Below are 11,181 nucleotides of genomic sequence, written 5' to 3'. Positions count from 1 at the left end.
GAAAATGATGCTCATAGTAAATGAGAAGTAAACTGAGTGCATTTTTTGGACAGAGGTTCACTTTTAATGTGTATGTATAATACAATACAGATATATAAAAATACACTCCAACTTTGCCTATGGTACAATGTATACAATGTATGAAAAGATCTTTACTGCAGATACTACTATGGCTCTGCAGATTTTTTTCTTTTATTTTAACCTATGTCGCCTCACCTTGAAGTTGGCAAATCTGTCTAACACTTTTGGTAGTCAACTCATCTCAAGCAGTTTAACAGTTTCTGTTGTGCCTGTCACTATTCCCTGTCTGTTTTCTTACCTGGTTCTTCCTGACCTTGTACTTTCTCCTCACGTTCCCCTCTTTCCTCCTCTCTCCCTCTTTGGACTGACAATCACAATAGATTGTATTCAATTAGATGAAAAAATTACATTGATACAAAAAAAATATTATTAAGATCACTAATAAAAAAAGTCCTTTCTCAGTGTACTTTCAACCAAAAGGCAAATAACCAAACCACATGTACATCTAATAAAAGATATAAATATTGAAACACTGATCCAACATTATCCTTTATTGACGGATCATTTGTTCTTACACTTGTACCTGAATGTGGCTCCTGGGTTTAATATTGGCACATGCACATATGACAAAATGACCAGCTTCTCTCATTCCATTTCAAACAGGACAGTGGCAAGAACAGTAGGCTACGGACAATTATAAGTTTTAGATTTTAAATAGGCTGTATAAATTTCAATGGGAGCAACGGGGCGGTCAAATGTCGCTGATTTTACTACAGAGCAGGACGGATTGTAGGGTAGCAAATATCGTCGGAAAACACATTTTCAACACTGCAGGTTACCTGGGTGCAATGTTTTTCAGCTAAAAAGAAACATGGTGTGACTCCTACCTAACTATATAAAGAGTAACTGCAGGTTAAATGCAGCGAATATGTCCTGTTTTAAGCCAGGCACTTACACCTCTGCTCCGCTGCGTCTCAGCCACCATCGCTCTGGCACCAAGGGTGCTAGAGCCAGAGTAGGGGAGAGGTGAGCTGGAACAAACCATTTTTTTTTGGGGGGGGGGGGGGGGTATCTATACTTTTATTGTTAAAATGTTACGTCTCAACCAAGTACTGTATGCTTTTTACATTTTTAGTAGTGTGTCACACAAACAGCAAATATTGTCAGAAAAGTAAGAAATCTTTGGGGGTGCTTTGATTCATTTTGATTTTAGCCCATTCCCAAAAATGGGCTAAAATCGCCCCTGAAATGAAGTAAACAAAATATCCACAAAAACACTTTAAAACTGTTTATTGTATCTCTTCAAAGAAAACAAAGGCTATAAGAGGCTTTTGGACAAACCAGCAATTCATTTTTATCAGTATTATTTACCAGTATGAGTTTGGAAGGGGGGCTCTCTACAGCAGGGGGGTAGTTGCCCCCCCTTGCCCCCCTATAGATCCGCCCCTGGTTGGAAATCAGTCTGGAGTTGGCTATGATAGTTGAATTAAGTAAAGAATTTTAAAGCAATGGTTTATTTACAGCCACTTTAAAAACCTGTGGTACATAACCTATACAGAAGATTATCACATAGAATACACTGCAAAAAAAAAAAAGAAAAAAAAAAAGAAGCTCTAGTGGGGCTCCCTTGTCATGTTTCTGAAAATGATCAAGTTCAGATAAAAGCAGCTCAACATGAGAGTTGCCTCCCAACACAATTTCTAAAAATGTTTAGTTCATGTAACTGTTGGAGGCCCTGAAAGGCAAAACGTTTGACTATTTCACAAAAAGGGAAGGAGTAGAGAAAAGTCTGAACAATGAATCCAGTGTGTCGCTAAAGACAGCTTTTCTTTCTTCCTGTCATATGACTCACAGCCCTCAAATTTTGAAACATTTGATATTAAAAATAGGAATTCCTAGGAATTTACAGAATATACAATATTTGAAGCAGTAATATTGGGGACACCTTTGAAAGTACACTGTATTGGCAACAGAGCAAAGGCTCCGAGTACTGCTTGCATCACTTCTTATTCATTGATTTATTTTTATACTTAAACTATAATTTGAAATTCCAATTCAACTGTTGAATGCCTACAAAGTCTGATGTAACATGTTTCTTTCAAGCAGTACAGCGACTGGCCTGATGGGGGTGCTAAACTCTATAAAGCTCCACTGTGTGAAACAGATTCAGGAGGCCTGTTTGGGTGAAACTTGAGTAGTTGACCTGAGGGCTGAATTTTAGGCCGATCTTGGAAAGCCAACATGCTTCCTCATGTCTGCTGGTATAGAAACTCATCCTCCCTTACCAAATAGTGGCAAGATATCTTTATATTATTTTTCTCCCCCACTTTAATTGCCTTCTATTATATATAATACTTTAATTTGCAGGTGCTAAGTAAAGTATACAGGTGCTATCCCACTAAAAAGAACTGCGATCTGCACGTCCTTTGGAAGGTGACAATTGGGAGTATTTGACATGAAGATTACTCATGTGAGAAAAGAAGCAGAAGAAAAGAATGACCTGAGACAGAACAGTCTTCACAGTTAAGTCTTTTGACTGCAGTCAAAAGACAAGCAAACTGGATTTGCCGGTGAAACAAACACAATTATAAAAGCTGAAGAAAAACTTGCACCTTCAGTTTAACGTTGTGGCTAAAGTTGAAGGAAGGCTTTGAATCGCTCCAGTGTAGGTAAGCTGTCAAAAGGCGAGTCTAAGGCGAGATTGGTGACTAGAGCCTTAAATTACATTTTCTTGGTGCATGTAGGTGACCTTAATGTCCAGACTAGCTCGGGGTAAGCACAGAGTGCAATAGATTTTAGAGGAATTTGGTCAGTTGGGAGTGAAATCACATTGGATGCAGTTTGAAACAGACAGTCAAGTGTTTTAATCAGTCACTGGTGTTCGCTGAAAGCCTGTTTCAGAATTAAGGTGAGGTATAGGGGCTAGGTTGATGAACCAGTTAACTGTCATGTTGTAGTTATGTATTTTCAGGTATAATGGATTTTAAATAAGAACACACACACACACACACACACATATATATATGCGGGTTAGAAAAATTGGTTCACATCAATTGCATAATAACGCTGCACAATTTTAAAGATCCTTAAAAACTTAACATTATTATTTTTTTTAAATTTGTTTTTAAAGTGATTCTCTTCACTAAACTATGATGATGCTGGTGCTGGTTTTGTTTCATGCCAGCTGCAGTGAATTCCTATAATTCACCTGTTTCTTTGCACACTGGCACACAGGCTGCCTGCCAAAAAAGAGAGAAGAAGAATCGGTGGGAAAAACGGGATGACTTTCCCTTTTTCCAATCTTTGTATTCGTTTGGGAAATCCCACAGACCCCCGCTACCGGTGAAAACTCCGCGGGAAAAACTCCCTGCAATTCCCTCGCGGGTACGCGCAGGCGGGCGTCACGTAAAGCATGCGCGAGCACGCGAACTCGCCACACCACACGGGAAGCCCCTAAATGGACAGATACATTATCTGAGACAAAGCTTCATGTGTGGGGTTTCCCAATTTTCCTCCAAGTGAACTCACCCCGTTACATAAAAAGACCTGCGGGTGCAGTTACGCTATCAGGTGCAGTTACGCTATTTTTAAGCACCGAAATTCAGGATACAGGTTATGACTAATGGTCATATTTCTATTCACTCTGCCAAATTTCCCTCCAAGTGAACTCACACGATTATAACTACAATGACCTTCAGCGTGTATTTGATGCAATCAAGCTAAGAGACTGAGTCGATATTTACGACACACGATATGAATGATTGCCATATTTCTATTCACCCCCGTAGTTTTGTGCCCGTTGTTTCATTACGTTGAATTTCGCGAATGCTTGATATTGCTGCGAGCGCGCGCCCATGCAGGATGTGTTGTGTAAAACGCTCCGCAGGTCCTGTATTTGCAGATAAACAGCTGCTGCTGCTTCCGCATCGTCCGATGCCGCTCTCTTTTCCCGCTGTCAATGCAGTACAAGAGTTCAGTCTGCATGACCCATATCCATGCGCCCAGCAAGCCGGTATCACACTGCCCCCAGCGGCCATTGAAAATTGCTACACCATTTCTTGTAAATGCTTGAATTCTCAGGCAGGTCGCTGTTTATACTAAAGGGTTGGTCCCATGCACATGTTTGTCATGCCAGACTGTGGGGGAAGACTTTTGGCTTGTGGAAGACGAATGCGTGCGCGCGTGCTTTGGAAATGAATGCACGCGCTCTCAGACTTTAATAGTGTTAACTTTGCACAACCTCCAAAGCAAAATTATTATAAGAATGCGTTATTATGATCACTATAATCGAAATACGGTGCATAACAGGACGCGATAATATAACAAGTCGGCTGTTAGGGTTTAATGTCAAATCTTAATGTGAGTTAAATATAATTTGCCACTTGCAAATATTTGCACTATTTGCACAAAGCACTATCTGTAAGGTGGATAGCTTACAAAGGAGGGAGCGGGGAAACAAACTCGAGTGACACAGGAGTTGGGTCATTTAGTTTGATGATCTAGTCTACGTGCAGCAATCAACTGTATTCCACGCGTGTTGTTTTTTAACTTCCTTCTAGCTCTCAACAGCGTGATTTCTCGGAAATCCTTTGCTACTTGCTGAAGCAAAGGATCACAGCGCATGCTCCAAACACACTGTAAAAAATGTCAGTCCTATTATAAGAGGACTTTCAGTCAATTCAATAATAAACCTTCAAATTGTATTTTTTTTAGTTATAACAGGGTGGTAATGCGCAAATATGCAGATATGACATTAATAAAGTAGCTACTGTAAACAACTACAAGGTTATCGTCAAATAACCAATACATTTTCAAAGGCTTGATAAACACACCTCTCACTTTTTTTTTTTTTTACTGAGGACATTTTTTATAGCACCAAGCCTCCTGCCGGGGAATACCCGCCACTGGAGTGGCTGTGTATAAATTCTGCACACGAAGCTGTCGGTACTCACTTGTACTCAGAAAACGTTTACAAGTGGAACACTTAAAGACGAGAAGAAGCTTTTCTTAAACCAACGGGATTATTGTTGCATTTTTTTCCTCCTGGAATCAAAAAGCAAATTAATCTGTAAGTATAGTGATATCAATTTAACATCCCTGCTCTATTTTTTAAAAGCTAAATGATGTTATTGGGATGATTTCTTTGAAAAAAATATTATCTATTATTACTTTAGGAGTCTGTCTTTCTCTCACGCTGTGTGTTTGAGAATGAGCATTGGATTAAATAACATGCAAATAGATGTAAAGTTTTTAATGCACATTTCAAACTCGAATTTTTTAATTCTGTGACATTTTTGCCAAGCCTGTGTTGAGTTGCGCTCGTTTGCTCTAAGGAATTAAGAAACCTTTTTTAGTGGGGGAATATTCGCTTACCATTCTAGATTTTTAAACTTTTGCGCTACAGGATTAATAAAATAACTGCATAACTGCACGAGTTATTTTTAGTTATTTTTTCTTCTTGTTCCTTCCAACCTTTCTAAACTAACGTTGACTCCTACACGTAAACACCTCCCTGAGCGCGCTGATTGCCCTGGCCATGAACTCTTCTGCCCCGCGCAGCAAAGAAGCAGTAGTAAATCTAAGCCGGGGCTGAGATGCGGGAGTTTATTTCCTCTTACCGCTGCGCTTCACACGCTGCATTACACCATTTCTCTAAACTTTCTTCTGCTGCTGCATTTTTTTAGGCAAACATGCCAGTGTCAAGGATGAGAATGAGGCCATGGCTGGAGAAGATGATCGAATCCAATACAGTTTGGGGTCTGGCTTGGATTGACAAGGTGAGAAGCTTTCTTATCCTATTATAATACACTGAACTGGTTCATGTAAATAGGAACTGCCTGCAAATAAGTAATGATAATTCAGAGTACAGGAATAGATATTTGGAAATCTATTTGTTGTAGGATTGATGCCTCTCCCCATGAGACAGGGAAGTGATTTCTGCAAAGCTGCACATGTTTTTATTGATGCTGAGTTGTCCCCTTGCTGTGCATGCAGTATTAGCGTGTTACAAACATTGACCTGGTTTGAAGCACTAGCTTGGGATGGGTCTTAGTGTTGCAGTGTTACTTTGAGGCGTGCTATAGTTAAAGCCACTTCACAGCTATGCCTGTGGCACTTCAAACAGGTGAAAATAGGCACGATGAGGTAGCTGAACGGAAGCTTGGTTTCTGCTTGGGAGATAACACATTACATTCTCTCAGTAAGCGCAATTACCCACGATCCAACTTAATATATATAAATTTTTTTATATTTCCCAGGAGAAAACAATGTTTTCCATCCCCTGGAAGCATGCAGCTCGACATGGCTGGGAGGTGGACAAAGATGCATGTCTGTTCAAAGAGTGGGCCAAACACACAGGTGAGAAAGCCTGAATAAGCCTGCCACCTGTTCAGAACAACTCTTCTTTACAGGATGAGGAAGTGTACTAAACTAGCATGTGCCAATGCATTTTACAGGGAAATATTCAGAGGGCCAAGTTTGTGACCCCAAGACATGGAAAGCCAACTTCCGCTGTGCAATGAACTCACTGCCTGACATTGAGGAGGTGAAAGACAAAAGCATTAACAAAGGCCACCAAGCTATGCGCGTCTTCAGGATGCTGCCTGCTAGTCAAAAATCTAAAGGTGAGAAAACTGACAGGAAATGAACGTTTTTTCTTTTTGGCGAATTAACATTGCGCTCAGTGTCTTCAATTCATGTGCTCTACAGTCTCAGTGGTAAAGAAAGTAAGTGACCAAAATGTTTTTCTTTCCTCTGCACAGATAAACGGACTAAATCAAGGGAATCGAAGGGAAGGAAGAAGGTAAATGCTATCACTGTTACTATAGCTCTAGTGACACTTGTTTTTAAATAGCATACTCAAAATATTCCTCATTTACACTGATCTAGATACTGAATGTATAGCTTTGTAAAATAATGCTACTTCGTAGCTGTGCAGGAAACAGACATACACATATGGATTTGAATGTCTCGATTTTCATTTCAAACATCTCACTTAATTTCTCTTTGATTTGTTCTTGCAGAGTTCAGTGGTTAAGATGGAAGAGAGGGAAGACAGCTACAGTGACACTCAGTCTCCCATCCCTGCACTGGTGCCAGAAAGCACACAAGAAAACAGAGTTGACAGCACAGTGCAGACAGAACAGCCAGGTGAGCAAGTTTGAAAAATCTGTACCGAAAATGTTCAGATAAACATTGCGTTTGAATCTAAAAGTCAAAGTGTACTCAATACGTTTGTTTGCCATTTTTGCAGATTACTTCTTTCCAACTGAGGTTCCTGATTGGTCTTCAACAGTTGAGATTGGCCCTGACTCCTTCATCAACAGATTTCAGGTTTCACCTGATCACAGCTCCGGTAAGACAACAACACATAGCTCATACTTGCTAGTAAATGACTTTGGCTTAGCTTGGAATAATTCAACTTAAATAGAAACTTAAATACTCATGTTCCTTTCTGTTTTTCTCCCCTTCTCATCGCTGTGATCGTGCAGACTACGACTGTCCAGAAGATATTATTGAGGTAAGCATAACCTACAGGTCTTACCCTAGTTAGAAAGCAACATTTCATTGACAGGAATACCCATGTTTGTCTTATTCTGCTTGGTTTGGCTCATGCAATAATACCCAAAACACTAATAAGCATGTTTTGTGTTGAAAAACTAGTTGGGCCAAATATAGCCATACTCAATCCAGTGTTACTCTTTCAGATTTGCAGAAAACTGGAGAAAGAAACTTCACACTGGATGACAACAAGCAGTTTAGACGACAGGGGGTTCCTGTGCAATGAACCATGCACCAGTCCAGGGAGCCAGTGGAGTGAGTCTTCATCAGGTAAATGTTGCTAGTTGGAAGCTGTCATGTAGCTGCTGCTTAAACACCACAGTCCATGCCAGCAATTTAAGAATTTAATTGTAGAATTTAGTCAACATCAATGAATATGGTTAGATTTTGTTGTAGATTACATTAGCAATCAAAATAATGCTATCAGTTTTAAGTCACATGACTTGGTTTAACTGACCTTGGATTTCGCTCTTTGTTTTGCAGTCGACGATGTAGACGACACACGGCCGCAGTACACAACTCTTGCAGACATCCCAAATTCCACAGATGAATTCTGGAACAGCTTTTGCCAACAGATCCCACTTTTGCTTTAAAAAAGTAAAGGACATGACAGGACAATTCTTTTACACTGGACTTTTAAGAAGCTCCTGAAATCTTCTCCCATCAGAGCTCTCCTCTCATCTAAATCATCCTTTCGCTAGGACACCATCCCACCATCCGGACTTCTACTGTGTGTTTGATGTTTGGAAGCAGTTTGCAGAGCCACCCTCATCGCTCTCATCCCATATGTGAAGTTGTGAACAGAAGTTATAAAGCGCACTGCTGTGTAAAAGGAATTCACATGCTCAACATTGTTTATAGTTTTGGCTGGTTCAAGGCACCATGCTGCTCGTTTTTTTCTCTGTTAAGCTCAGGCATGGTGATTCCATTATCTTAAACAACCTCTGACAATTACAAGATAGTTGTCATTAACCTCATCTTGCAGATATGCTCGCACTCAGTGCTTGTGAAGGTTAGTTAATGTACAGTGTAAAAAAAAAAAAATCACATATTTTTTTTCTTTGTTTTTCCGTTATATGTACCAGTGAATTATATGCATCTTTACATCTTGTCGAGAAACAGCCCAACAACAGGTGAAAGCTTTTCTATATTGTAAATAGTAATGTGTGCGTGTGTTTTTTTAATAAAATAAACAAAATATGAAACATATAAAAGAATTTTTGTTTTTTTCATTCCTATAGCAAGTGGTTTTAAATGGTCTCCTGTTATGAAACTGATCATTTGTAGGTCATGTTTGTGTAAAAAAACATCTATTTGTAACATCTCTTTGAGCAAGTTAATAAACTTAAATTAGAACTAGCAACAATAAACTCTAAAATATTACGAAGAATTCTAATCACGCTGGTCTAAATGATCACAGCATGCAGTTAATGATGTATTTCTTCAATTTAAATCATTGAGTCTCAAGAGCAGAAAAAAAAGTTGTGGTATGTGGTACTGTGAATAGTTGCATCAGTTTTTTTTCTTCCTCATCTCGGGTTCCCCCGATAATCCCCAGACAGTTTGAGGAAATAGTGTCATTGCAAAATATACCCACATCCACGCTATACATACTCTAAACTGGCTCGTTGACAAGGAGCTGTTACTGCAGGAGACCCCACGAATGGGATTCTTTACTTTTATCTCATGTATGTTTTCAGGTTAGTCCAGACTGTTGAAGTAGACTCGTCAAACATCCTTAGAGATGAAAACGAGATAATAGCCATGCTTTTCTTTGGGACCTGAAAAGCCTTGCTTTACAGTAAATCATGTGACTTCATTTGAGGCAGGTGAAGGGTTTTCAATGAGAAACCTCATTTGGTTAAACATAAAAACTATGGAATAAGCTTTGAAGTGTTTACGTTTTAAATTAAAAATTACTTTCAAATATACACTTAATGTGTTCAAACTTTTTTGTAGTCATTGACTTTTCTGTGGATAATAATGAGATTTTCTCAGCTCCTGCTTTCAATCCAGTTTCCAGATTTAATAGAGGTTATGTAGGTTATGTCAAAGGGAAAAAAGAGTAATTTAGTCTTTATGTGTATTGTAAATTACTTCATGTCATTTATTATGTGCATACGTTTTTTTAATATATAAATAATGCTTTGATCTTTTTTCTTGATGAAGGCTCTTGTGACGTGATTACCCTCTTTTCCCGAGGCACAACGAACACAAAAGGAATTCAAAACATTGTGTTTACAGCTTAAGCATCAATAATCACGCCTTTCAAATGATTCACTGAGGTTTCATCCAAACAACTGAAGGAATACCTGCACAATTATTCACTTTTCGGCAGAGAGGCAGAGACAGCTATATCCACAAACAGTATCTCACAAGTCACAATATGAAAAACTGAATCTCACAAGACTGCAGTATGTGTTTTTATTCCACTTTATTACAAAAAAATGTATAAATGAACATTTATGTTAACACTCACCTGCTTCTAATGTGCAATCAATTAGAAACAATTACAGGTGATTCCAAAATCTACAGTTATCTTAAAAGCTTCTGACAGTTTTTCCAGCTGCTATGGCCTCCAGCGTGCTTATAAACGTATAAAAGTGTAGTTCAATGGGAGTTCGGAAATACAACAATGTTTCCTTAGTCCTTTGAAATCAAACACCTGTGAAAATGACCTGCAGCTGTTAGTGCAGTTACCGACATTAATGACTAGATAAAGTATAGGAAATTATAATATAGTATAATATAATAAAAAAAAGCACAAAATAACTTTATGTAGTGATGCTGTCCAAAACATAGTAGAAGAACATGATTGGCTTCACTGAAACAAAGCAGCTTTGAGTTACACGTTAGCGAGGTCTTTTGCATACAGCTTTTTCTGTCATTTAAAAAAAATGGCTACACGTGAGGTGTCACGCAACAACTCGACTACATAATAAACAAATAATCATTAACTAATCCAAAAGAGGTCAGGTTGATGACACCCCCCCCGATGACAGCTGCTCATGAATAACACCTTTTGTTCGGTTTACGATGTTGTAGTTCATGACTTTTTGCGAGTATGAAGTCCCGCGACAATATGGCATCAGCAGCAGAAGTTTAAACACATCGTGTTTTAAACAGTCAAAAGCTACACCATGAAGATACAAAGAGGGTGTGCGAGCTTCTGTGGTTTCAAACCCGAGACTGGAATACCATCTGGGAAATAAACCACACACACACATATACGCAAAAAAAAAGATGTGAAACTATAAGCACAGACTGCAGACTTCATTTTTCTGTATGTTGAAATGAACATATATTTTTCTAGACATGTTTTTGTCTGTTTCCTTCTTTGCTGAAGGCATAGTTCCTTTGTCGATAGACAACCATCAGACTCTGTCCTTCCTTTGTCTGATCTTCGATGTAGCGGTGAACCATGCCAGGACTACTTTTGATCCACTGAAGATCATCCTTTGAAAAACACCAAGACCAAAACAAAACAAAAGGGGGAGAGAGAGAACAAAGAATAATGATTAAATACATTTCCAGCTTATCTTAAGGCAAACGTCCAACATAAATGGCATACATTTACTCTATTTAACTTAATGTATAAAC

General features: G+C 38.8%; 1 protein-coding gene and 1 long non-coding RNA gene across 3 annotated transcripts in view; one reads left to right on the top strand and one right to left on the bottom strand.

Annotated features, from left to right (window-relative positions):
- Positions 1-4,960: 4,960 nt before the first annotated feature.
- On the top strand, positions 4,961-8,790 carry irf1b (interferon regulatory factor 1b). 2 transcript variants are annotated; one of them, XM_040032248.1, is made up of 10 exons: positions 4,961-5,089; positions 5,706-5,798; positions 6,279-6,378; positions 6,477-6,644; positions 6,783-6,823; positions 7,044-7,170; positions 7,274-7,375; positions 7,512-7,540; positions 7,728-7,851; positions 8,065-8,790. In XM_040032248.1, exons 2-10 carry the CDS (start codon positions 5,712-5,714, stop codon positions 8,172-8,174), a joined length of 888 nt encoding a protein of 295 aa, XP_039888182.1. In that variant the 5' UTR covers positions 4,961-5,089; positions 5,706-5,711; the 3' UTR covers positions 8,175-8,790. The 2 variants fall into 2 exon arrangements, with proteins under 2 accessions (XP_039888182.1, XP_039888183.1); XM_040032249.1 differs by lacking the exon at positions 7,728-7,851 and having other exon boundaries at positions 8,065-8,625.
- The window catches only part of LOC120733817, a 27,295-nt gene continuing 24,704 nt past the window's right edge, over positions 8,591-11,181 (bottom strand). The window contains exon 2 of the long non-coding RNA XR_005695909.1: positions 8,591-11,037. This is a non-coding gene — a long non-coding RNA (uncharacterized LOC120733817). The remainder of the gene's footprint in view (positions 11,038-11,181) is intronic.

Source organism: Simochromis diagramma, unplaced genomic scaffold, assembly GCF_900408965.1.
Source record: "Simochromis diagramma unplaced genomic scaffold, fSimDia1.1 OVJJ01000216.1, whole genome shotgun sequence".
Taxonomy (NCBI): Eukaryota; Metazoa; Chordata; class Actinopteri; order Cichliformes; family Cichlidae; genus Simochromis; species Simochromis diagramma.
This window is presented reverse-complemented; position numbering and strand designations above follow the sequence as displayed.

Coding starts and splice junctions, on each gene's coding strand:
- irf1b (XM_040032248.1), top strand. CDS start 5,712: ATGCCAGTGTCAAGGATGAGAATGAGGCCATGGCTGGAGAAGATGATC. Junction 6,645..6,782: donor TGCTAGTCAAAAATCTAAAG/GTGAGAAAACTG, acceptor TCCTCTGCACAG/ATAAACGGACTAAATCAAGG. Junction 7,376..7,511: donor TTCACCTGATCACAGCTCCG/GTAAGACAACAA, acceptor GTGATCGTGCAG/ACTACGACTGTCCAGAAGAT.